A 24,683-nucleotide genomic window follows, 5' to 3' on the forward strand; every position below is an offset into this window, starting at 1 on the left:
GCTACTGTAAGAAATGACAGTTTGTGCTGTTAGTGTTCATGTGTGGTTTAGGTTGTAAAATTCCTAGCATGGACATGCTATTTTGAGAATATGTGCCATTCATCATTCTAAAGTCGATGCATTTGGCATTTTATGTTGCCGTCACCTGTAGGACCACCCACTCTGTGTTGATTTATTTCTGTTATTGATTCACTTTAGGCTTTCTGTCTGTCTTAGCATCATGTTTTGATAAATATGACAATTTTATCTTCTAGGGAGGTGTACCATACAAAACGTATGCAGCACGTCATGTGTATAAAGTGGTCTGCTGATAACAAGTATATACTTTGTGGTTCTGATGAAATGAATATCCGTTTGTGGAAGGCTAATGCTTCTGAAAAGCTTGGTGTGGTAAGTTACAGTATTTGAAAAGATTTCTCCCAGTATTCATTCTAAAATGAATTTACATGATGACTAATTCCTGATTTACTGGTGTTATACAGTAATCCTCAGTTTGCTTATATGGTTATATATGATATCACAAAGTTTTAAAGAATGCTATAGAGAACTCTTATTTCAAATTGCAATGGTTCTTTTTGTACAATGGGTATGAATTGTAGTGGAAAATTGGAAAATATACCTAATTAAATGTGTGTAAGTACCTTTTAAGTCACAAGTTCAACTTATTAACAGAAACATTCATGTGCAAACTTTTGAGTACTTTCAAGCTGTTCCACAGTGTGGAATATTTCATGACCCAATTGCTTCTGTTTTGTGATACAGTTTCAGTGCTTTAAAATGTTAATGTATGATAAAAGAATCAATAATTTGTGGATTTTGAATCCAACAATGTAAAAGCAACATGCTGCAAAAGCTTAAAATCTGAAATGAAAACAAAAAGTTTCAGAAGTACTTAGACTGAGGTGCATCTGTCAGGATACCAACTACATTATTTATCATTTGATCATTTTTGAACTATTTGGTACCTAATAAAAACCGAAGATATTATGACTTTATCCAGTGTATGATATGATTCCAACCAGACTGGACATGATCTCCATAACCTGGAGATCGTTCTGTAAAAATAAAAACAAAATTCTGCCATCTGAAACGGCAACAGAGAACGGTGCAGAAATTTAGCAGGCTTGGTAGTAACACCACAGAGCAACAGTGTTAATACTTGGAGTCCAACATAACTCTTCTTCAGAACTAAAGAGAGATGGAAATGCAATAGATTTTGCTTTTGAAATAAGTGAAGAAGCAGGTGGAACACCAAGGAATGGTTAAGAGGGCAAGGAAGATTAGCAGTCAAAGGCACCACAGAAAACCAGTGAAGGGGAGCATTAATAGAGGAAAAAAATCAAAGAATTGGTCCACTGTAGGTGTTAATAGCAAAGTAAAGTTCAGCACCGATTGAAAGAAAAAAAACATTTGTTCATGCAGCGAGGAAGGTTTAGTTGCAGTTGTGCCAGAACTACGGAGTATGATTTTGTTGGTAACAAGTAGCTAGCTGATTCAGTCTATGGAATGATGACCAGATGTTGATAACAAAGGCCTCCAGTGTGCCCACAACTGTGAACCACCTCATAGACCCACAGACTCATAGTCATACAGCATGGAAACAGACCTTTCGGTCCAACCAATCCATGCTGAACATAATCCTAAACTGAAGTGGTCCCTCAAGCTTCCTCTTGGTCCATATCCCTACAAACCTTACCTATTCATGTAATTATCTAAGTGTCTTTTAAATGTTGTAACTGTGTCCGCATCCACCACTTCCTCAAGACATTCATTCCACATGCGAACCACTCTGTGTAAAATATTTGCCCCTTGTGTCTTTTTTCTAATCTTACTCCTCTCGCCTTTTTTAAAAAAACAGCCCCCTCGTCTTGAAATTCCCCATCCTAAAGAAAAGGCACCGACCTTTATATCTGTCTATACCCTTCATGATTTTATAAACCTCTATAAGGTCAACATTCAACATCCTTGAAGCTTAAAGAAAGCCAGTTTATTTCCCCTTATTAGTTGTTCTGAAGTTGTGGCTTTTAACCAATAAGCTAGAGACTTTATAAGTAGGAACCCATTGCTGTAAGCCTCTTGGAAGTTAGAGAAAGTAGCTGGAGAAGTAAGATTGCAAAGGTGCAAGTCCTGTTAGGCTTTGAATTGGATATGGTTAAGGAATTGAATGCTAAAGTAGAGGGGTATATTGTCATTGATGAGATCACACGGTCATTCAGCATGCAAATGGACCTTTTCAGTTCAACCAGTCCATACCGACCATGTTCTCAGACTAAGATAGTCCCACCTGCCTGCACTTGGCCCATATCCCTCCAAACCTTGCCTGCTCATTAACTTATCAAAATGTCTTTTAAAGCTCGTAACTGTACTTGTATCCACCACTTTCTTTTGCCAGTTTAATCCACACACATCAATTACTCACAGTGTAAGAAATTTGTCCCTTGTGTCCTTTTTTAAATCTTTCTTCTCTCACCTTTTATTTAAAAAAAAAATTCCCCCTAGTTATGAACAACCCCACCCTATTTGGAATACTGTGCTCCATATTAGTTGCCTTATTTAAGGAACGATGGAGATATGTTGAAAGTAGGTCAGGAAAAGTTTATCTGAAATGAGTGGGTTGTCTTGCAAGAAAATATTGGTGTTGCAAGGCTTGTCTCCACTAAGTGAAGAGTAAGAGTTGGAACACACAAGATTCTGAGAGGTGTTGACAGGGTATATGTGGAAGGATGTTTCCTCTTGTCGGAGAATGTGGAACTAGGGACAACACTTTTAAAATTATGGGATGTCCATTCTCAAAGATAAGGTTAGATTTTTTTTTTCTCTAGGAATTGTGAGTCTTTGGAGCTCTGCTTCTCCCGCCTTTTCAGAAAGAGTCTTTGAAACAGTAGAGAGAGTCCTATTAAGCCAAGGGGTGAGACACCGTCAAGAGTAGGCAGTCATGAACTCTGAATGTGGTGAAGCAGACCTGAAGGGTTGAATGGCCTATTCCTGTGCCACGTTAATGTCATAGAACCCCTACAATGTGGAAGCAGGCCATTCGGGTTATCATGTCTATACCAACCCTCTGTTTTGCATCCCACCCAGACCTATGCCCTACTCTGACCTCGCATTTTCTATCCTAGACACTATGAGCAATTTAGCATAGCTAGTCCACTTAGCCTGCACATCTTTGGGCTGTGGGAGGAAACCGTGCAGACACTGGAAGAGTGTACAGACGCCACACAGACAGTTACCTGAGGCTGGAATCTAATCCATGTCCCTGGTGCTGTGAGGCAGCAGTGCTAACTACTGAGCCACCCAGAGTTGTAATCCATCACCCAAGTCAAGAGATGTCTGTATGTACTTTTTGAAAAACAATTAATTTAATGAGTTACGTTCTTGCAACCTAGCATCGGTGTGTGTTGGAAGAATTTACAGGTTGATGCTCAGTCTTAAAATTTATGAAGTTAATTCCTCTGGGGCACTTTTTTTCTTACATTGTTTTTCTATCTTCATTCTTCTTGTCTCGAGCTATTGTTCGTTATTTCTGTTTAGTTTTGCCTCAGTGTCTGATTTGACTTTTAATTCACCCACTTCAGTTTGCGCCTTTAAGTTGTTCCTGTATTCTTGATCATTTAACAGTGAAGGAAGTAGATTATTGGACTCGCCATTCATAGAGGTCTTAAATGACCTATTGCCCTTGTCACATCCATTCTTAATGACATTGTGAATCAGGCTATGCCATAGAGAAATTTTGAGCTGAATAATACAGGATAAAATCTAAGTAACAGCATGTTCTGCAAAATACACTACTGAGCAAGGTTTGGCCCTGGAGTTTGGACAGTCTTTGGTAATGAAGGGAGTTGCTTTGAAAGTTTCATTACATTAGTTCCTAAAAATGTCATACTTTATTTGTACACGTTCAGGTTTCAACTTCAAGCAGTTACTCCTGGGTCAGATTTAATAGCAATAGCTTTAAGTATTCATTGTCAAAATGTACATCAAAAATTATCTGTTTTCTATCAATCATCGTTAGGATATTTTTCTACATTGAGTTATAGAACATAGTACATAGAACAGTACAGCACAAGTTATGTAAATAAATATTTAAAATATACTTTTTAAAAAAAAATTGTCTTGCAGTATGCCACTATATTGCTCAGGGCACAAAATCTAAATAATTTTTTAAAAAACAGTGATTGAAGTGGCTGATGTTGGAGTCACTTTGAAATGTTCCATTTTCAACCTTCATACAAAAATGAAGAAAGCTAAAGGGACTCCTATGGCCCATGAATCAGAATGGTTCCAGAAGTGTGACTTCCTCAGCAACACCAACCGCAACTTTATGACCATGTTGTTACCACAATAGATTGGGACTGTCTATCCCACATACCCAGTTTTGGTTTCACTATAGCTGCATGCTCTTCCAAACAATACTTCCTCCCAGTTATTACCCCAGCACTGTCTGATAATCTGACCCGATGGCTGGCACAAATGGACAACCAGCTTTATTCCCAAAAAAACGATATGGCCTTGTTTTTTTTCCATGATTTGCCTTTTGTTCCTGAAATGGATTCAAGCTAGCCATCGATGTTATTGGTCTGCACACCCACCATGGATTCAAGCAGAAGACTGTGACATTGCTCTCGTACAGGGAGGGTTTGGCCGGAATGACTTAAATGCCTGAGAATTTCACTTGTCCAATGCCCACATTCTTTCTGATAGAATTCAAATTTCATAATACTAACTGACAAATTGAAGATCAAGCAATTAAGTAAAATCCGGATATAAAACTAGGATCAGTAATGATTACCATGAAACCAGGCTGTCATAAAATTTTAACTGGTTCCCTTTTGTTCTTTTAGGGATATTGTATTTCCTTTTAAACACTTGTCAAACGACAGATTTGACTGAATTAAATGACTAAAGCCTTGAAACTATAACGGTGATTGACTTACGATTGCTGTGTTTAATAACCATGAAAAATATACCTGCACATCATTCTTATCAGCATTTTGGCAGTGTTTTCTGGCCTGATAACCTACTGATTATCTAGCGAAAAAACTCCCACTTGATTGCCTTATTGTGAAGGCTTTCGTAAATTACTTTATTGATGTTCTTTTGTTTTTTGCCAAGAGAAGCATTGCAATTGTACTTGATCAGCAGCAATTTCCTCTTCTTAAATAAATTGAATTAAAGAAAATCATTGCTTTTAATTATAATAAAAGCCCTCGTTCTTTAGATTGTTTTGACATTTTCAGTAAAAAGAAAGACAGGATTTATTAAGACAGAAACTGCTATTTAAGCAGACTTGGCGGGGAGGGGAGGCGTGGAGCGGGAAATGAAGTTGACTGGATGGTGATGAATACATTTATTTAACTGGTAATTGAAATTGGAGTTCCTTTGTTGATTGAGGTGCAAAAGAGAAGGCTATGATTTTTTTCCTTGGCAGATTCAAAAGGAATATGATTACATTGTACCTAATACTATGGTATCATTCTGAGGTTAATCAGTAATATTCGAGGATTGCACTGGGACGAATGTTACAAAAGAAAGCAAGCCTGCTCAGGTGTAATCCTTTTGAAAATTATTGTCTTAAAGTTCAAATTTGACAGTTAATACAAATTTTCCTAAATTAACGAAGTAAATTTTTAATTTAAGAACAATAATTTGATGCGGTAATTTCAGAGAAGTTGTTTCATAAATAGTAGCTTCTATCAAAGATCATTTGTCAAACTGACGAATGGTTCTTCGATACCAGTGTCTTTGCAATTAATGATTGAAGCTCCAGATTTCTCTGGAGTTTAGAAGGGTAAGGAGTTATCTGATCAAAGCCTTCAAGATATTAACAGGGAAAATTAGGGGTGATAAAGATTACCTATTTTTATTGGTTGGGGATTGTAGAACTACAGGCATAGCCTGTGAACTGGGAACAGTCCGCTTAGGATAGATGTTAAGAAGCACTTCCACATACAAGATGGGAGATGTTTGGAACTCTCTTCCATAAATGACAATGGATGCTGGATCCATTATGAATTTTAAATTTGAGATGGAAACATTTTTGCCAAGAGAAGGTGGCTGATAGCCTGCTCCTATGAAACCCTGTAACAGGTCGTGGACAGGTCAGAGTGGGAACAAGGGGAATTAAGAGGACAAGTAGCAAAAACATTCAGTTATACTTCAGGTTGCCAATTCTCCAAGCTTGCCCATCATCAAATACCCATTACACCCTGGTAATGACCTCTTACAACCTGTTCCTTCAGGCAGAATATACCGAAGTTTGAACATATGCATATGTAAGTTCAGGAACAGCTTCTTTCTGGCCATTATCAGACTGATGAATGGACTCTAACCTCAAATAATGCAACCTGTACGCCTCTAAGTCTTTTTGATCTGTAATCCTTTGTGTGATCTACCTGTACTGCCCATAAACAAAGCTTATCACTATTTTGGTACACGTGACAATCAGTCAATCAATCTGTAAACTTCTTGAATCGAAGATTAATCTCCAGGATGCTGCTAGCAACAATCTTGGTGTGGGATAAAAAATGTTAGGTATTAAAATAGTTATACTACTTGTAACTTTGAAATGCCGTTGTTTTCTCATTATAAAACATTTTGGAGGCGGGCAAAAATGGCTTTCTAGTGAATTAATAATACAAACGCATGAAATAGGAGCAAAAGTAGATTATTTGGCCCTTCGAGCTTGATCCACCATTTAATTAGCTCATGTGTGATCAGCTTGTGTTTTGGGTTTCACATTCCCATCTTCTTTCAATAACTTTTGGTTCCCCTGCTGAATAAAATTTTTGCAAGCAGCCTTAAACTTATTCAATGACCATCTAAGGCAGAGAGTTCCACTGTCGCACAACCCTCAGAGAAAAATTCTCATCTCTGCTCTGAAAGAGCAACCCTAATTTGAAAACACTGCCTCCAAATTCTGGCCTGGTGCACAAGAGATAACATCCTTTTCTCATGCTTTAATTAAAAAGCTACTCCTCACTTTTACTAAACTCCAATGGAAACAAGCCCATTATGTTAAAAAATGTCCTTTTAAAATAGCTGCACGTTCCAGATATCAAGGTGGTAAGCCCACTGTGAACCATCTCTTAACGCGTTTGTATGCTTTCCTAAATTAGGACACCAAAACTGTGCACAGTACTCCAGATGTGTTCTCACTAATGCTCTATATAACTGAAGCATAACACCCTTTTTAAGTTCAAGATAATGAAATGTGAGGCTGGATGAACACAACAGGCCCAGCAGCATCTCAGGAGCACAAAAGCTGACGTTTCGGGCCTAGACCCTTCATCAGAGAGGGGGATGGGGTGGGGGTTCTGGAATAGGGAGAGAGGGGGAGGCGGACTGAAGATGGAGAGAAAAGAAGATAGGTGGAGAGGAGAGTATAGGTAGGGAGGGGATAGGTCAGTCCAAGGAAGACGGACAGGTCAAGGAGGTGGGATGAGGTTAGTCGGTAGGAGATGGAGGTGCGGCTTGGGGTGGGAGGAAGGGATGGGTGAGAGGAAGAACAGGTTAGGGAGGCAGAGACAGGTTGGACTGGTTTTGGGATGCAGTGGGTGGAGGGGAAGAGCTGGGCTGGATGTGTGGTGCAGTGGGGGGAGGGGACGAACTGGGCTGGTTTTGGGATGCGGTGGGGGAAGGGGAGATTCTGAAGCTGGTGAAGTCTCCATTGATACCATTGGGCTGCAGGGTTCCCAAGCGGAATATGAGTTGCTGTTCCTGCAACCTTCGGGTGGCATCATTGTGGCACTGCAGGAGGCCCATGATGGACATGTCATCTAAAGAATGGGAGGGGGAGTGGAAATGGTTTGTGACTGGGAGGTGCAGTTGTTTATTTGCGAACCGAGCGGAGGTGTTCTGCAAAGCGGTCCCCAAGCCTCCGCTTGGTTTCCCCAATGTAGAGGATGCCACACCGGGTGCGGTGGATGCAGTATACCACATTGGCAGATGTGCAGGTGAACCTCTGCTTAATGTGGAAAGTCATCACACCTCCTCCCTCACCCCTATCCCAGGCCCCAAGATGACTTTCCACATTAAGCAGAGGTTCACCTCCCAGTCGCAAACCATTTCCACTCCCCCTCCCATTCTTTCGATGACATATCCATCATGGGCCTCCTGCAGTGCCACAATAATGCCACCCGAAGGTTGCAGGAACAGCAACTCCTATTCCGCTTGGGAACCCTGCAGCCCAATGGTATCAATGTGGACTTCGCCAGCTTCAGAATCTCCCCTTCCCCCACCGCATCCCAAAACCAGCCCAGTTTGTCCCCTCCCCCCACTGCACTACACATCCAGCCCAGCTCTTCCCCTCCACCCACTGCATCCCAAAACCAGTCCAACCTGTCTCTGCCTCCCTAACCGGTTCTTCCTCTCACCCATCCCTTCCTCCCACCCCAAGCCGCACCTCCATCTCCTACCTACTAACCTCCTCCCACCTCCTTGACCTGTCCGTCTTCCTTGGACTGACCTATCCCCTCCCTACCTCCCTACCTATACCCTCCTCTCCACCTATCTTCTCTCCATCTTCAGTCTGCCTCCCCATCTCTCCCTATTTATTCCAGAACACCCACCCCATCCCCCTCTCTGATGAAGGGTCTAGGCCCGAAACGTCAGCTTTTGTGCTCCTGAGATGCTGCTGGGCCTGCTGTGTTCGTCCAGCCTCACATTTCATTATCTTGGATTCTCCAGCATCTGCAGTTCCCATTATCACTGACTAGATTTTTTTAAGTTCAGTTCCTTTTCATTACAAAAGCTGGCATCATAGCAGCTTTCTTAACTACATGCTATACGTCACAGAAGTGTTATGACACAGAATGAGGCCATTTAGCCCATTGTGCTTGCTCCAGTTCTCCGAATGAACACTGTTGACACTGGGTAATATCCTGCTATCTGCCCAAATCTTTGTACATTATTTTTATCCAAATCGTTGTCCATTGCCGTCTTGAATGCCTTAATTGAACTTGCCGCCATCACACTTTTTGAGGCAGGACATTCCGTACCCTAACAGCTTACAATTTTCTTGCATCACCTTTGCTTCTTTTCCAAATCACTCTGTGTCCTCGTGTTCCTTTACACAAGCGGAGAACAGTTTGTACCTATCTATTCTATCCAGCCCACTCATGATTTTGAAAACTTCTATCAGATCTCATCTTAGCCATCTTCTCTGAGTGGAACAGTCCCATCCTCATCAGTCAATTCTCGACTGAAATTTCTCATGGCTAGAAGGATTCTTGTCTTTTGCTCCCACATTTCCCTGCAATGCATTTACATTCTTATAATAGTGCATAATACTCCAGCTGAGGCTTAAGTTTGAGACAAAGTTACTATTGACCACATTTTTCTTTTACTCTGTGTCCCTATTAATAAAGCTAATGATACTGACTACTTTATTTACTGCTGTCTCTATCTACCCACTTTTGTTTTTAATGATTTGTGTACATATACATCCAGATCACTGTGCTCCTGCATCCCTTTAGAATTGTACCCACAAATTTTTATCATCTTTCAATGTTCCTCCTGCCAACATTTGTTAGCTCGCACTTCTCTACACTAAACCTCATCTGCAACCTCTCTACCTATTTCTTGAACTTGACGATGTCTTTTTGGAGTTCTACATTATCCTCCGCATAGTTTACATTACTTCTAAGTTCTGTGCCATCTGCAAATGTGCATATTTCACATTTTCACCAAGTAGCTGTCACCAACTGAAAGCTCAATATATTAAGTAACCTTGTGGATTTGGTGTTATGATTATTGCTTTATTGGAATAATATCATCTATCAGCATCTCTTTCTATAAGAAAAAACTATAAAGTGGTGATGCTTGGACCAGCAATTGGTAGGAAAATGATACAGTGCAGTAATATTTAGGTCAGATCAGAGATTTTCGGGGTGGGGAGAGTGCGAGAGATCATGTGTCAGAAGACCTATTAGCATGAGTTTAGTAAGGGCTGGGGTTAGTACATGATGGCTGGCAGGCAGTCATAAGCAGGTATCCAGCTCCTTTTGACATGAATCAGTGGTATAAAAATTATTTGACTGTTTGATCTGACACTTAGTTTCCTTGCCACAATCCATAACACTCGCGACTTACTGCTTGCCATGCTGTATTAACTGTTGACCACACAGTTTCAGGTTGATGACCTTTCATCAGCACTGGCATCTGAGAAATAGCTAATTAGTACTTAGAAAAATATGAAACTTAACATTAACTTTAGAGGATAAAGTTGAAAGTAATAATGAATGGTTGACTGGAGGAAAACACTTTGTAGTGTTCTGCAATGGTTAGGATTAGGATCTTGTTTTGATGTCAATTATGATCAGCAGTGGGATGTTAAGGGTAATGTTTCAAAATCTTCCAATAATATGAAACCTGAAAACACAAGAAGATAGCAAACACATTTAAAGGAGAGCATAGATAACCTAGTGAAATCAACACACACCTGGCAGTGGCAATTTAATGTAGAAGTTATACTATGCATGATATTTTGTGTTAGACAAATTAGAAGAGGTAATGTAAAGTGTGTGCAGGGGATCTATTGGGGGTTACGTGTTATCAAATTCATTAAAGGTGGCAGAACAAATTAAGAAGTGGTTTGAAATGTCTCATGGCACTATTGGCTTTCTAATCGGGCCATGGACTCAAGAATGAGTAGGTTATGCTAAACCTGTATAAAACCAGTTCAGACTTGGCCACAATATTGTCTTCAATTCTGACAATTCAAGAGATTGTAGAACTTCAATGCAGTAATTTGAGGGATTAACAAAGCTAGTGTCACGCAGAGTCTGGATAAGATCGGAGGTTAATCTTTTAAAACAGAGAATGTTTCGAGGAGATGCAGTAGAGTTGTTTAAGATCTTGCATAAGTAGATTAAATCGAGGGAAACTTTCTTGCAGTACAAGCATCAGTAACCAGAGAATACCAATTGAAGACGTAAGGATGCCCTTGAAGCATTTCCTTTTCCCTCCTGCTGATAATTTCTGCTGATGTGGCTCAGAGTACAGAGCTTGTTTGAGAATCTTGTCAGGAGTGTGGACGATGTGGCACCAGTAATGCCTTTGATTGACAATAAGCAGTGCTTCGATGCTGGGGATGTTGACCTGAGTCAGAGCGCTGATACTGAAGCATCCATCCTGCCATTGGAGGTGCAGGATTTTGCAACACATCACTAACATTTCTCAAAGGATTTCAGGTGTCTGTTGTTCATTTATCCGTCTTTGACATGGACAGGAGGACTGGTAGCAACATTCCCTCTAAGCTGCACAAATTCCTTGAAACTCCATACACACACTTCAGATATCTATACAAGGTCAAGAACAATTAGATAGAAACAGGGGCTGGTAACACTCTTGCCTGTAGACCACGAGTTTCATGCTGGGTTTGAAGTCTTTGTCATCAAACACCTGGTTTTTCACTGGCTCCCAGTGTGCCAGTGCAGCATTGAATATATTAATCAAACTTTAATCTTTGTCTGGTCTTGCTTGGTCATTAGTCCTAATCACTCCAAGATTATTTCTGCAACCTTTAAATAGCTTCTCTATCCCACTGTTATCTTTGCTAGCACTCTGTCTTGTACTAAATGCTGTATCTCCCACTGAAGTGATCAGCATCAACCTTCATTAGTCCCCAGGGCTTCACACCAATTAGTTTTAAAATACAAATTAGAATTCCAAAATACCTTCCTTTGTGCCAAGCAAAATACCTGCATCTCTTCCAAATTCTGCTTCACGCCCTTAATGTTATCTTTGTTTGGGGAAGGTTCAAACAATCCTTACTTTGTTAATTAAGGGTAGAATTTGCATATATGTAAGATCTTTCACAACTCTGATCGTCTGAAGAAGTACTTTTCACCAACACCTTCCATCCCAACCTTCAGTTCACCTGGGTCATCTCCAGCACATCCCTCACCTTCCTGGACCTCTCAGTCTCCATCTCAGGCAACCAGCTTGTAACTGATGTCCATTTCAAGCCCACTGACTCCCACAGCTACCTAGAATACACCTCCTCCCACCCACCCTCCTGCAAAAATTCCATCCCCTATTCCCAATTCCTCCGACTCCGCCGCACCTGCTCCCACGATAAGACATTCCACTCCCGCACATCCCAGATGTCCAAGTTCTTCAAGGACCGCAACTTTCCCCCCCACAGTGATCGAGAACGCCCTTGACCGCATCTCCCGTATTTCCCGCAACACATCCCTCACACCCCGCCCCCGCCACAACCGCTCAAAGAGGATCCCCCTCGTTCTCACACACCACCCTACCAACCTCCCGGATACAACGCATTATCCTCCGACACTTCCGCCATTTACAATCCGACCCCACCACCCAAGACATTTTTCCATCCCCACCCCTGTCTGCTTTCCGGAGAGACCACTCTCTCCGTGACTCCCTTGTTCGCTCCACACTGCCCTCCAACCCCACCACAGCCGGCACCTTCCCCTGCAACCGCAGGAAATGCTACACTTGCCCCCACACCTCCTCCCTCACCCCTATCCCAGGCCCCAAGATGACTTTCCACATTAAGCAGAGGTTCACCTGCACATCTGCCAATGTGGTATACTGCATCCACTGTACCCGGTGTGGCTACCTCTACATTGGGGAAACCAAGCGGAGGCTTGGAGACCGCTTTGCAGAACACCTCCGCTCAGTTCGCAACAAACAACTGCACCTCCCAGTCGCAAACCATTTCCACTCCCCCTCCCATTCTTTAGATGACATGTCCATCATGGGCCTCCTGCAGTGCCACAATGATGCCACCCGAAGGTTGCAGGAACAGCAACTCATATTCCGCCTGGGAACCCTGCAGCCATATGGTATCAATGTGGACTTCACCAGTTTCAAAATCTCCCCTTCCCCAACTGCATCTCTAAACCAGCCCAGTTCGTCCCCTCCCCCCACTGTACCACACAACCAGCCCAGCTCTTCCACCCCCCCACCCACTGCATCCCAAAACCAGTCCAACCTGTCTCTGCCTCCCTAACCGGTTCTTCCTCCCACCCCAAGCCGCACCCCCATCTACCTACTAACCTCATCCCACCTCCTTGACCTGTCCGTCTTCCCTGGACTGACCTATCCCCTCCCTACCTCCCCACCTATACTCTCTCCACCTATCTTCTTTACTCTCCATCTTCGGTCCGCCTCCCCCTCTCTCCCTATTTATTCCAGTTCCCTCTCCCCATCCCCCTCTCTGATTAGGGGTCTAGGCCCGAAACGTCAGCTTTTGTGCTCCTGAGATGCTGCTTGGCCTGCTGTGTTCATCCAGCCTCACATTTTATTATCTTGGAATTCTCCAGCATCTGCAGTTCCCATTATCTCTGATACTTTTGACGGGATATGTGGTAGCTAGTTTGTGCAAAGCAAAGTCTATAAACAGTAATGGGATAAATGACCAGATAATTTGTTTCGGTGCTTTTAGTTTTGTGAGAAATGTTATTTGAGCTCCAGAGAGCTCCCTGGCGTTGCATCGTTTATTCCCACCTCTGTCCTAAAGGACAGATGAAACCTTGACTACTATCTTGTTCACAAGACTGCACCCAATGCTGTGGAGATAGTGTGTATGCCACTTGGGCTGCATTTAACACAGTATAAAGGCCAAAGGTGGAATTTTTAAACAGTGGGATGATGAATACCATACAATGCAGCATTCAATCAGGACTGCGGGGATTGATGGGATTAGGGAAGAGATTCCAGAATCTGGCGCCTGATGGCTAATAGCATAAGTGTCAATGGTAAAGGTTGGGTGGGGGGGGCGCTGTGGAAATGAGAGGAACAGAGTTTGGAGCTATAGGATCAGGAGGGAATGACCAGTGGGTACAAATTGCAAGTTCAAAACTTTACATTTGAGACATTCGGTTGTCACATGGCAATATGATCAGAGAAGTACCAGAACGATAAGCAAGTGGGAATTGATCCAGAGATTTAGATGAGTTGAAGTTTACAGAGAGTGAAAGATAAGAACTGACCAAAAACAGCATTTGTCAAGCTCATCAGCTCAGAATTTCTAATGTGAAATAAGCTGTTGAGAGCTTTAAAAAATAGTAAAATAGTGTAAGCCCAGTAGCTGCTTTGTAACGATATTTAGGCGCATCTTGTTCCTCCAATACAATTCTAATATTCATAATGATTCTTGGTTCTTCCCATCTCTCCCAACCCCTCATTTACCTTGATAACAAAGTGTGGAGCTGGATAAACACAGCAGGCCAAGGAGCACAAAAGCTGACGTTTTGGGCCGGGACCCTTCATCAGAGACCCATCTGATGAAGGGTCCAGGCCCAAAACATCAGCTTCTGTGCTCCTGAGATGCTGCTTGGCCTACTGTGTTTATCCAGCTCCACACTTTGTTATCTTGGATTCTCTAGCATCTGCAGTTCCCATTGTCTCTCCTCTCTCTCATTTACCTTGTTGCTTCAAATGCTTGTGTGCTGCTAAGCCAGGTGCGTTTGGAACTTTTTCTACAGAACGCGAAGAATGCCCATCTGAAGAAGGGTCACTGGACCCAAAACATTAATTCTGTTTTCTCCTCCACAGATGCTGCCAGACCTGCTGAGCTTTTCCAGCAGCTTTGTTTTTGTTCATAAAAAAGAAACAGTTTGAGATAAAATTTTGGAGAAAGCTAGATCGTCAGATATTTCAAGTACGATTAGTCAATTCCTCTTAATTCACCCATGGTAGTAAGAATCAACTCAGCTGCACGCTTTTTTTCAATATTTCCTTTTGAACTTCTTGTTTCTATTCCTTCACCTCAACTTACAAATATTATGCTCGCTATTCAGGGTAGGCAAAGTAAACAAATGTTCATTTCATGAATTACTTTCCAAGATTTCAACTAAGTGCATGCAGCTGTTTGCACTGCCTATTTCAGCTGCCTTTCAGTGCGTCAGGCATTTTTGAGGATTTTTCACCCTTAATTAAAATTCCAAGTGGTTTCTTTTAATTCATTACTTCTACGGAACTGTAAATTAAAGGTTTTTTCTTCTTGTTATTCACTGAGCTTTGATTAGCTTCTAAGCCATTTTTCTTGTTTGGATTATGAAAAGTTACAGAATCATAGTCAAATAGCATGGAAACAGACTCATCCATGCTGACCTGTGTCCCAAAGTATACTAATCCCAGTTGCCTGCATTTGGCTCATATTCCCTGTAAACCTTTCCTGTTCTCATATCTAGCCAAATGCATTTTAAATGTTGTAATTGTACCTGCATCTACCACTTCTTCCCGAGGTAGTTCAGTTCACATATGAACCACCCACTGTGTGGAAAAATTTACACTTCAGGTTCCATTTTTAAATCTTTCTCCTCTCACCTGAAAAATATACCCCCTAGATTTGAACTTTTTTCTACCCCCCCCCCCCCCCCCTCCCATGTTAGGGAAGAGACCTTGGCTATTCACCTTATCTATGCCTTTCACAATAGTCAGAACCTCTACAAGGTCCACCCTTAATCACCTGCATCCAGTTCTGATCAGTCTGTTATAGGAAGTCTACTGTTAAAAAGTACTAACCTATCCAGCCTCTCCTTATAACGCTCAGCCCCGGCAACATCCTGGTAAATTTTTTACAAACTTTCTCCTATTTACTAATATTATCTTCACAGCAAAGCAACTGGAACTGTACACCGCACTGCAAAAGTGGCTACACCAATGTCCCATGCCACCTCAACATGATGTCCCAACTCCTATATTCAGTAGCTTGAGCAATGAAGGCAAGCAGGGTAAATGCTGCCTTCATCCTGTCTACCTGTGTAACAATACCCCTTGTTTGTCTTACAAAAATGAAATACTTCGCATTTATTCAAACTAAATTCCATCTGCCACTCATTTTTATACATGAAGGATGATAGAAAAAGGCAGAAGGTAGTGTTATTTAGTTTTATTTTAAAGTGATTCCTTTATTATTATAATCTAACATTCAACTTTGGAAATTTTAACAATCAAATCACTTCAAAAAGTTGACTTTTATTTCTTTGGTCAGTTTGAATCCAGCTGCTCTGGTAGTATTTACAAAGCTGGTTTTAATCCAAATAATGACTAAATTGTGGTGCTGCTGTGTGGAAAGTAACTTCTAATTATTTAGAAATTTGGTAAAGTGACTCAATGTGTTTGTATTACAGGAAAATAAGGAGTACTCATGTTGATGAATCTCAGTATCAAGGCAACTTAACGTCCCTTAAAGATCAATAAGGTCACCTTTATGTTGAACCTCAGGAGATGGGAGGGATATTAATTGAACATCTTTGCATTGGTTTTTACTGTATAGAAAGAAATAGAGGCTAGAGGATTCAGGAAAATAAGTATTGATTTTTTTTTGGAAAGAGTTCACATTACAGAAGAAGAAGTGCTGGACGTCTTAGAAAATATGAAGGTGGATAAATCTCCAGCATCTGACCTCATATATCCCAGGACTTTGTGGGAGGTTCGGGAGGAAATTGCGGGGCCCCTTGCATAAATATTTGTTTCATGTATAAATACAAGTGAGGTGCTGAATGACTGGAGAGTGGCAAATGCTGTGCCTTTGTTTAAGAAGGCATGTAAGGAGAAGCCTGATCTGTGAGTCTGACTTCAGTTGTGGGTAAGTTGGTTGGAAGTGATTCTGAACAACAGGATTTAGATGGATTTGGAGATGCTATGACTAGGAATAGTCAGTATGATTTTGTGCGAGGGAAAGAAGTTTGACTAGGGTAGAGTGTTAGATATTGTTTACTTGGACTTCAGTAAAGCCTTTGACAAGGTTCCATGTGGGATTCGAGGTGAGCTTGCCAATTGAATTCAAAATTGGTTTAATGGTAAGAGACAGAGTGGTGGTGGAGGGTTGTTTCTTGGACTGGAGGCTTGTGACCAGTGGTGCTCCACAGGGTGTGGTGCTCAGTCCAATTTTATTTGTCATTTATATAAAAATGATTTCGATGAGAATATAGAAAGCATTGTTAGTGAGTTTGCGAATGATACCAAAATTGGTGATTTAATGGAAAGTTAAGGTTGTCTAAGATTGCAGAGACCTTGGGTCAGTGGGCTGAAGGAAATAGAGTTTAATTTGGATAAATGTGAGCTATTACATGTTAATAAAACAAGCAAAGTAAGACTTATACAGTTAAAAGTAGGGCCTTGGACAGTGTCGTAGAATGGAGAAACCTAGGTGTTCAGGTACATAATCATTTGAAGTTTGCATCACATGTAGATAAGGTGGTAAAGAAGGCATTTAGCATGCTTGTCTTCATTGCTCAGACTTTTGAATATAGGTGTTGGGATGCTATGTTGTGATTGTATAGAACTTCAGTGAGGTCTCTTTTGGATTACTGTGTCCAGTTCTGATCAGTCTGTTATAAGAAGTCTATTGTTAAGCTGGAGAGGGCTCAAGAGATTTACCAGGAAGTTGCCATGAATGGAAGGTTGGATAGGCTGGGACATTTTTCACTGGAGCACAGGAAGTTGAGAGGTGACCTTTTATAGAAGTTGAGAAAATAAAGAAGGGTACAGATAAGGTGAATGGCAGGTGTCTCTTTTCCAGGGTAGGGGATTTTCAGACTAAGGGGCATGTTACTAAGGTGAGAGGAACAATATTTAAAAAAGAGTTGAGGCAGTTTTTTTTCCCCACAGTGGTTTGTGTGAAGAATGAACTTCCAGAGGAAATGGTGGATATGGCTCTAGTTACAATGTTTAAAATACAGTTTAGATAAGTATATGAATACAAAATATTTGGAGGAATATGGGCTAGGTAGGCAGGTGGGACAAATATGGTTTGAGATTATAGTCGGCATGGAAAGGTCTGTTCCTGTACTGTATTACACTGAGTCTATAACTAAAATAACGGTTATCTCTGGTGAAGAAGAGATGTGAAGCTTGAAAATCCAAACCTGAAAAATGTACTTGCATTGTATTCTTGCTTTTGTGTGTGTGTGTGTGTGTGTGTGTGTGAGAGAATATGTATATGATGCATTTATGTCACTTAATGCTTTAGCTTGCACCAAGGGAAAAAGCAAGTTTGAACTACAATCAAAAACTGAAAGAAAAATTCCAACATCATCCTCACATCAAACGTATAGCCCGTCACCGCCATTTGCCGAAAATGATTTACAATCAGTCAAAGGAACTTCGTATCATGAGGGAAGCTCGCCGCAGAAAGTATGTTTCACAGTTTAGTATGCTAAAAATGATCTTTACTGTACTTAAATCTTATTTTGAATTTGTTTTAGTCAGTATTATTAAAAGATCCCAAAATATTCCATTTCAACACCTGATTTCCAAAATAGCCAAAGATGAGCCTTTGATTATTAAAGTCTTAGAGGGGATTGTCATCACAGGAGGTAGTAAGAGTTTGAATCCATAACAACATACCCACCTAGTGTATCAGAGATAATGGGAACTGCAGATGCTGGAGAATCCGAGATAACAGTGTGGAGCTGGATGAATACAGCAGGCCAAGCAGCATCTTAGGAGCACAAAAGTTGACGTTTCGGGCTTAGACCCTTCATCAGCTGAAGGGTCTAGGTCCGAAACATCAGCTTTTGTGCTCCTCTGATGCTGCTTGGCCTGTTTTGTTCATCCAGCACCACACTTTGTTACCCACCTCATGTGTTGTTAATCCCTCTGGTAGGTTTAGTGGAGGGAAAATGGTTTCATAAGTTGGTGGCAAAAAAGTAGTTAGTTGTTCACTGTACTCTTGGATACACCTACAATGTGATACAAAACTGCAAATGAGTAACTAATTATGATATGGATGGCAAATTATTTAGGTCATCGTAACTGAAGAAGATTTTTGCTTTCTGTGTACTGCTGTGTCATTGGTCTGCTCAGTGATAAATTGATTAACTTAAGCACATTATAACTAATCATCTATATGATCTACATCACATGCGTTTTTTAATGTCAGGTCATGGCTGTCTTGAAATGCAGAATTGTGTTATAGAAAATCACTGTACTGTACAGTAGAAAGTTCATATTATCCAAACAGTGTCGATTATTAATCAATTGCGTTACGGCCAATTCACGTTAACGAAACACGTGTTATTAGCAGAAATTCCTGTATTGGAAAGTTTTAAATGATTGGCAATATCAAAAAGATGCAACAGAAAAATAAAACAATTTTTTTTGCACTAAGGCTGATTATGCATATAGTTGCATGGACTTGTGTAATTATCTCAAATGTTCAACTGCTGAGATAAAAAGAATGCAGAAGTGTTATTTTTCAATTACATTAATTTAAATTAACTAGAATTTTTTTTGATGAATAGATCCTTACTTGCATTTTAGCATCATTGTGTGATCAGAGTGGAATGGATGATTAAGAGCTCAAATCTAAGAAATTTGACGTTTTGCCAAAGACAGAAGTTATGCTTGATCCTTTACTCATGATCCCAAAGGTTTTTTGTATGAGTTACAGCTGTACCTTGCTTGCATTTTTGGGTGGAAATTTGAACCTCAAATCTAAGCCCAGCTTTGCTCAAACGTAGTTTGAATCCCTGTAATCTATTCTAGCCACAATACCCAAATGATTGTTACCAAATTTACAAGTCCCTTTCCTTTTATGGCTGTGACAAATGTAAAGTTTACCACCTCATCCTTCTCAGTTTGTCTGTTGCCATTGACATTGTTGGTCTCCTCCCTCCCTCTCCCCTTCTGTGCCTTTCCGTTGGGTGTGACTGTACTTTGTTGATTCCATTCTTGTCTTTTTCAACATAGGCAAAGAATCACATTCATTTACTCTCGTGCTCATTCCCACACTGTTATCTCTAGTTTTACCCCAAGAATCTAACTTTGGGTACTCTCATCTGCATACTGCCTCTTTGTCAACATTATCCAAAACGCGGTGTTAGTTTTCATACTGACTTGTACATCTCTACTTCACCAGTACTGATATGAAATTCCAATTTTATCTGACCCCTAGGCTTTATTAGCAGCAATTCCCTTCAATTAATTTGGAATGACTGAAGCTCATCTTTAGTCTCCACTCCCTCGCTACTGACTCTATTCGATCACTATATGAGACTACATCAGACTGATTGCAATCTTCTGTCTTATTTGACCCTCTGATAAGGTTCTCTGTCATTGCCCAGTTTCACCCCGCTTCAGTTTGTGCTGGTGAAATCTTGTTCATGCTTTTGTTACCGCCAGACCTGACTATTTTGACTGATCTCCTAAATTCCTTTCTTTATAAACTTAATGTCATCCAAAACTCTGCTGCCTGTGTCCTTATTTGCCATGTTCTGTTCACCTACCACTCCTGTGCTTGCTGATTAATTTGCTGCTCGTCAAATATGCCTTGATTTTAAAAATCTTATTCTTGTTTTCAAATGCATCCTTCACTAACTCTGTAATCTGAGATCCACATCCCTCCACACTTCTCAATTCTAACCTAATAAGCATTTCTTAATTTAAGATACTTTTATTCAGTGTGTTCAAAGATGTTATGACATGCCTCTGGAGGTGAGTCTAGAACCTGGGTCTCTCGGATCAAAGATAACAAGGTGTAGAGCTGGATGAACACAGCAGTCCAAGCAGCATCAGAGGAGCAGGAACGCTGACGTTTCGGGCCTAGACCCTCCTTCCAAAAAAAAAAATTTCTGAAGAAGGGTCTAGGCCCAAAACGTCAGCCTTCCTGCTCCTCTGATGCTGCTTGGCCTGCTGTGTTCATCCAGCTATAGACCTTATTATCTCAGATTCTCCAGCATGTGCAGTTCCTACCATCTCCTGGATCAGAGTTGGGAAACTACCACTTTGCCAAAAGCACCCTTGTTAGCTTGGGGTTCTTGATTACTTGTCCAGTGACATTGCCATTACTTCACCACTTCTCCCTAAATCAACCTGTTCAGACATTGTATGGCACATTTCTGAAGACAGGTGAGATTTGAGCTCACAGCTTCTGGCCCAGAGGTAGGGATGTTGCTACTGAGTCACAAGTGGTCCATTCCTAATTTAAATTGCTCTATTATTAGTTGCCTTTAGTTGTTTAGGCCTAAGTTCTGTAATTCTCTCTTTTTTAACTTGTGTAACTGCTCCTCATTCTTCCTTCAAATGTTCCTTGAAACCTCTTTGGCCAAGCGTTTGGTCGTTTGCTCCAAATTTTCTTTGAGTGGCTCCAGTATCTAATTTTGATGTTTTGTTTTTAAACACACGCATGAAGCATCTTCAAATGTTTGTTTCATTAGAGGATCTATATAAATACAAGTAGCTGTGGTTGAATTCTTCATTGACGTTGACATTTTGTGATGGGACAAAAGTGGAATTTTTTTTTTCTCACTTGCTTTTCTGATCTCGTGTTGTTTCCAGAAGCCATATATTCTTTACTTTGTCACAGTTCTGACCGTCCACCAGGGAGGGGTTCTGAGATAATATTCTCTTCTCCAGTCAAATTTCACGGAGGCCAAGAGTTGCATGCCAACAGGTGCCTCGATTCAGTTGGCTAATCTAGTACAGCTTTTATACATTGGGTTTACCTGCTCTGTACAACTCTTAAAATCATGGGATAAATCTGAAACTTAAATCACATTAATAAACTGTGAAGCTGGATGAACACAGCAGGGCAAGCAGCATCTCAGGATCACAAAAGCTGACGTTTTGGGCCTAGACCCTTCATCAGAGAGGGGGATGGGGAGAGGGTTCTGGAATGAATAGGGAGAGAGGGGGAGGCGGACCAAAGATGGAGAGAAAAGAAGATAGGTGGAGAGGAGAGTATAGGTAGGGAGAGGATAGATCAGTCCAGGGAAGACTGACAGGTCAAGGAGGTGGGATGAGGTTAGTAGGTTGAGCCCAGCTCATCCCCTCCACACACTGCATCCCAAAACTAGTCCAGCCTGTCTCTGCCTCCCTAACCTGTTCTTCCTCTCACCCATCCCTTCCTCCCACCTCAAGCCACGCCTCCATTTCCTACCTACCAACCTCATCCCACCTCCTTGACCTGTCCGCCTTCCCTGGACTGATCTATCCCCTCCCTACCTCCCCACCTATACTCTCCTCTCTACCCGTCTTCTTTTCTCTCTGTCTTTGGACCGCCCCCCCCCTCCCTATTTATTCCAGAACCCTCTCCCCATCCCCCTCTCTGATGAAGGGTCTAGGCCCGAAACGTCAGCTTTTGTGCTCCTGAGATGCTGCTGGGACTGCTGTGTTCATCCAGCTTCACACTTTTATTATCTTTGGATTCTCCAGCATCTGCAGTTCCCATTATCTCTTAAATCACATTGCTAGCTTTTCAGATAAAAGTGCTTGCAGCTAAGGTTACAGTATGTAATAGGAACAGAAAATGCACAAAGTTACAGTTTTCAGAGGATAGTTTGCCATTATTCGCTGAAGTAAAAACTGTGGGTTGGATACTTCGTGATAAATAAATTAGAAATTTTTTTTTAAGAATTTTGTATTAAGTTTGAAGTTATCCAAACTTTGTTCCTTATTTAATTTCATTTTTAGTTTTCCACCACCATATCTGTGCTTGACTTTGCTTGCCAAAAGGGCAATGATTGCCTGAATTCCTCAAGATTCAACATCTTTAATGTTGAAGCTGATAAATGCCCAAAATCCAAACCAGCATTAACTTGCATGTATTAATATACAAATGCACCTGTGGGTTTGTATTAGCATATGGATACAGAGGTTAGTACACACACATCTGAATATGTGCAGCTATTTAACTTATGCAGGTTGCCATGTATGTGAACCTAGAGTACTGTACTTCTGAATGTGCAGGTAAGTAACCCAGGTGCAAGAGAATAGGAGCTGTTCAGGTAATGGTCTCTATCCTTCTCTATTTTGCAACTTGTAAAATCTGTGTTGGTATTAATCAAGCAACTTTAAAACCTAAAACAACACAAAGTAGGACTCCTCTAATTTTACCTGAAACTTGTTTCAGCAGGAAACCAAATTGTAAATGCTAATGACATAAATTGAATCGACAAATTACCCTGTGCCCTTTCGTACTGAGTTCCAGTATACCCTCTGGCTCTGTAACTCTACTTAAATTGATGTATCAGTCTTCAGTTGTATCTGCTGTTTGTTTTGTTTGCTGCAATTATGTTAATTCAGCAGACATGAAGCAACCTTTCAATACTTGACATGACCATATTGATTTTTATATTATGGGCTTTCAATTTGATTGAAAAACCTTTTAACTGAGGTTTCAACTCCTGGTTCAAGTGGTCAGTCTGTTACCAGAAAGCCAAAAAATTTAAGGCATGCAATATTTAAATAAAGCAAGTTTAAATTTTTATTATATTACATAGCAAGACATACGTTTCTATGGAACACAGGCCATTCAATCTAATGGATTAATGTTGCTGTTGTTTCATGCTGTAAGCAAGCCTCCTGTCACCAGCAGTTCCCCATCCCATATTTATCTGTCCCAAATACATCTGCTGAACCCTCAGTCATTGTGTGGTAGCAGGGTCCATATTTGTGATGTTCGTGAGTAAGGAAGTTTCTCCTGAGTACCTTATTTTATTGGTGACCATTTTATATTTATCACCCCTAGTTTTGTACATCCTCAAGCAGAAATACCTTCCTTATGGAGGGATGTGATAGGATAGACACTAAGTAGAAAAAGACATTGACTGGTCATTGCAGAAAGAGGTTAGGACGGGGCTAGCTGTAGGTTCGTGATGACTGTTTGTGGGTAGTACTCATAACGCACACACCTCATCAACCACCACATTTCTGAAAACTTGCAAAGCTTTTTTATTTATGTTTTGCCAGTTGTAGAACATTATTTTGTTGGTCAAGACATTATTATTTGTTTTAATTGATAAATTAAATTAGGCTTTTCTATGTACATTTTTTGATTTTTTTTTAAAAAAATGATGGCACAGTTAGGTGCATTCATGTTCGTGTAAGTATTTAACCAAATAGCTCATGACAAACTCACTTTTCTTTCAGGGAACTGAATCGCCGCAAGTACAAAAAGCCAGGTTCTGTGCCATTGGTCTCCGAGAGGAAGAAGCATATTGTTGCTGTGGTAAAATAGTTATTCTGTGAGGGTGGAAGAAAGACCTCTTAAGCATTGGATAAGACGTCAGAAGTGAATTTTGTTAGAAATAGATGGGAGGTACAAATAATGTTGCCTCAGTCCTTAAGATACTTCTTTCAGAAACTGGGATAAACATTGGAAATATATCTTCATTAAGAATTTTATGTATAAGCCTTTTCAGTGGACATATTTAAATTATCTCGATATAAATTTTCTAGTAATGTATCATGTGGAACTGAAACTATGCCAACTATCCAGTAACTAGGATACACTTTACATTATTAAAGCCTTGGTGTTCAATAACTTCGACAAATTTAATTCCTCCCTCTTTAATGGTGGTAATACGGTATTAAAGTATAGAGTGAAAGTAATTTGAAGATAATTGAACTCTTTAAAAATGATATGTTGTGTAAATAATCTTGGAAAAGCTTAGTTTCAGAGACTTAATTGACAAATAAATGATAATGTTTAAGTATCCAGTCCACATTTCATGATTTGTCTTTTGATCAAATGATGATTTTACGCTTTCTAGCCCTTACTTTCATAAAAATTCAACATTTGGGCTTATCCCATTCATTTCAGACACTGATAACCACGAAAAGATACATTAATACATTTATTTATTGTTATGCATTTTATTGTCTTAATTCTTCTTAAAGTATTTATAACATTATCTATGGATGCATTCTCTGGAGACAAGTAAATTAACCACCCCCAAAACCCATACATTAATATTTTTGAT

At 40.5% G+C, this 24,683-nt stretch overlaps 1 protein-coding gene across 3 annotated transcripts in view; it reads left to right on the forward strand.

Annotated features, from left to right (window-relative positions):
• Window positions 1-24,416, forward strand: part of dcaf13 (ddb1 and cul4 associated factor 13) — a 61,327-nt gene extending 36,911 nt beyond the window's left edge. For 2 of the 3 annotated variants that reach the window (XM_048528656.2, XM_048528654.1), the window contains 3 exons: window positions 255-390; window positions 17,951-18,114; window positions 23,851-24,416. In XM_048528656.2, the coding sequence (XP_048384613.1) occupies window positions 255-390; window positions 17,951-18,114; window positions 23,851-23,938 (388 nt within the window). In that variant the 3' untranslated portion in view covers window positions 23,939-24,416. The remainder of the gene's footprint in view (window positions 1-254; window positions 391-17,950; window positions 18,115-23,850) is intronic. The other variant, XM_048528655.2, reaches the window with a different exon arrangement.
• Window positions 24,417-24,683: the final 267 nt, after the last annotated feature.

Source organism: Stegostoma tigrinum, chromosome 5, assembly GCF_030684315.1.
Source record: "Stegostoma tigrinum isolate sSteTig4 chromosome 5, sSteTig4.hap1, whole genome shotgun sequence".
Lineage (NCBI taxonomy): Eukaryota > Metazoa > Chordata > Chondrichthyes > Orectolobiformes > Stegostomatidae > Stegostoma > Stegostoma tigrinum.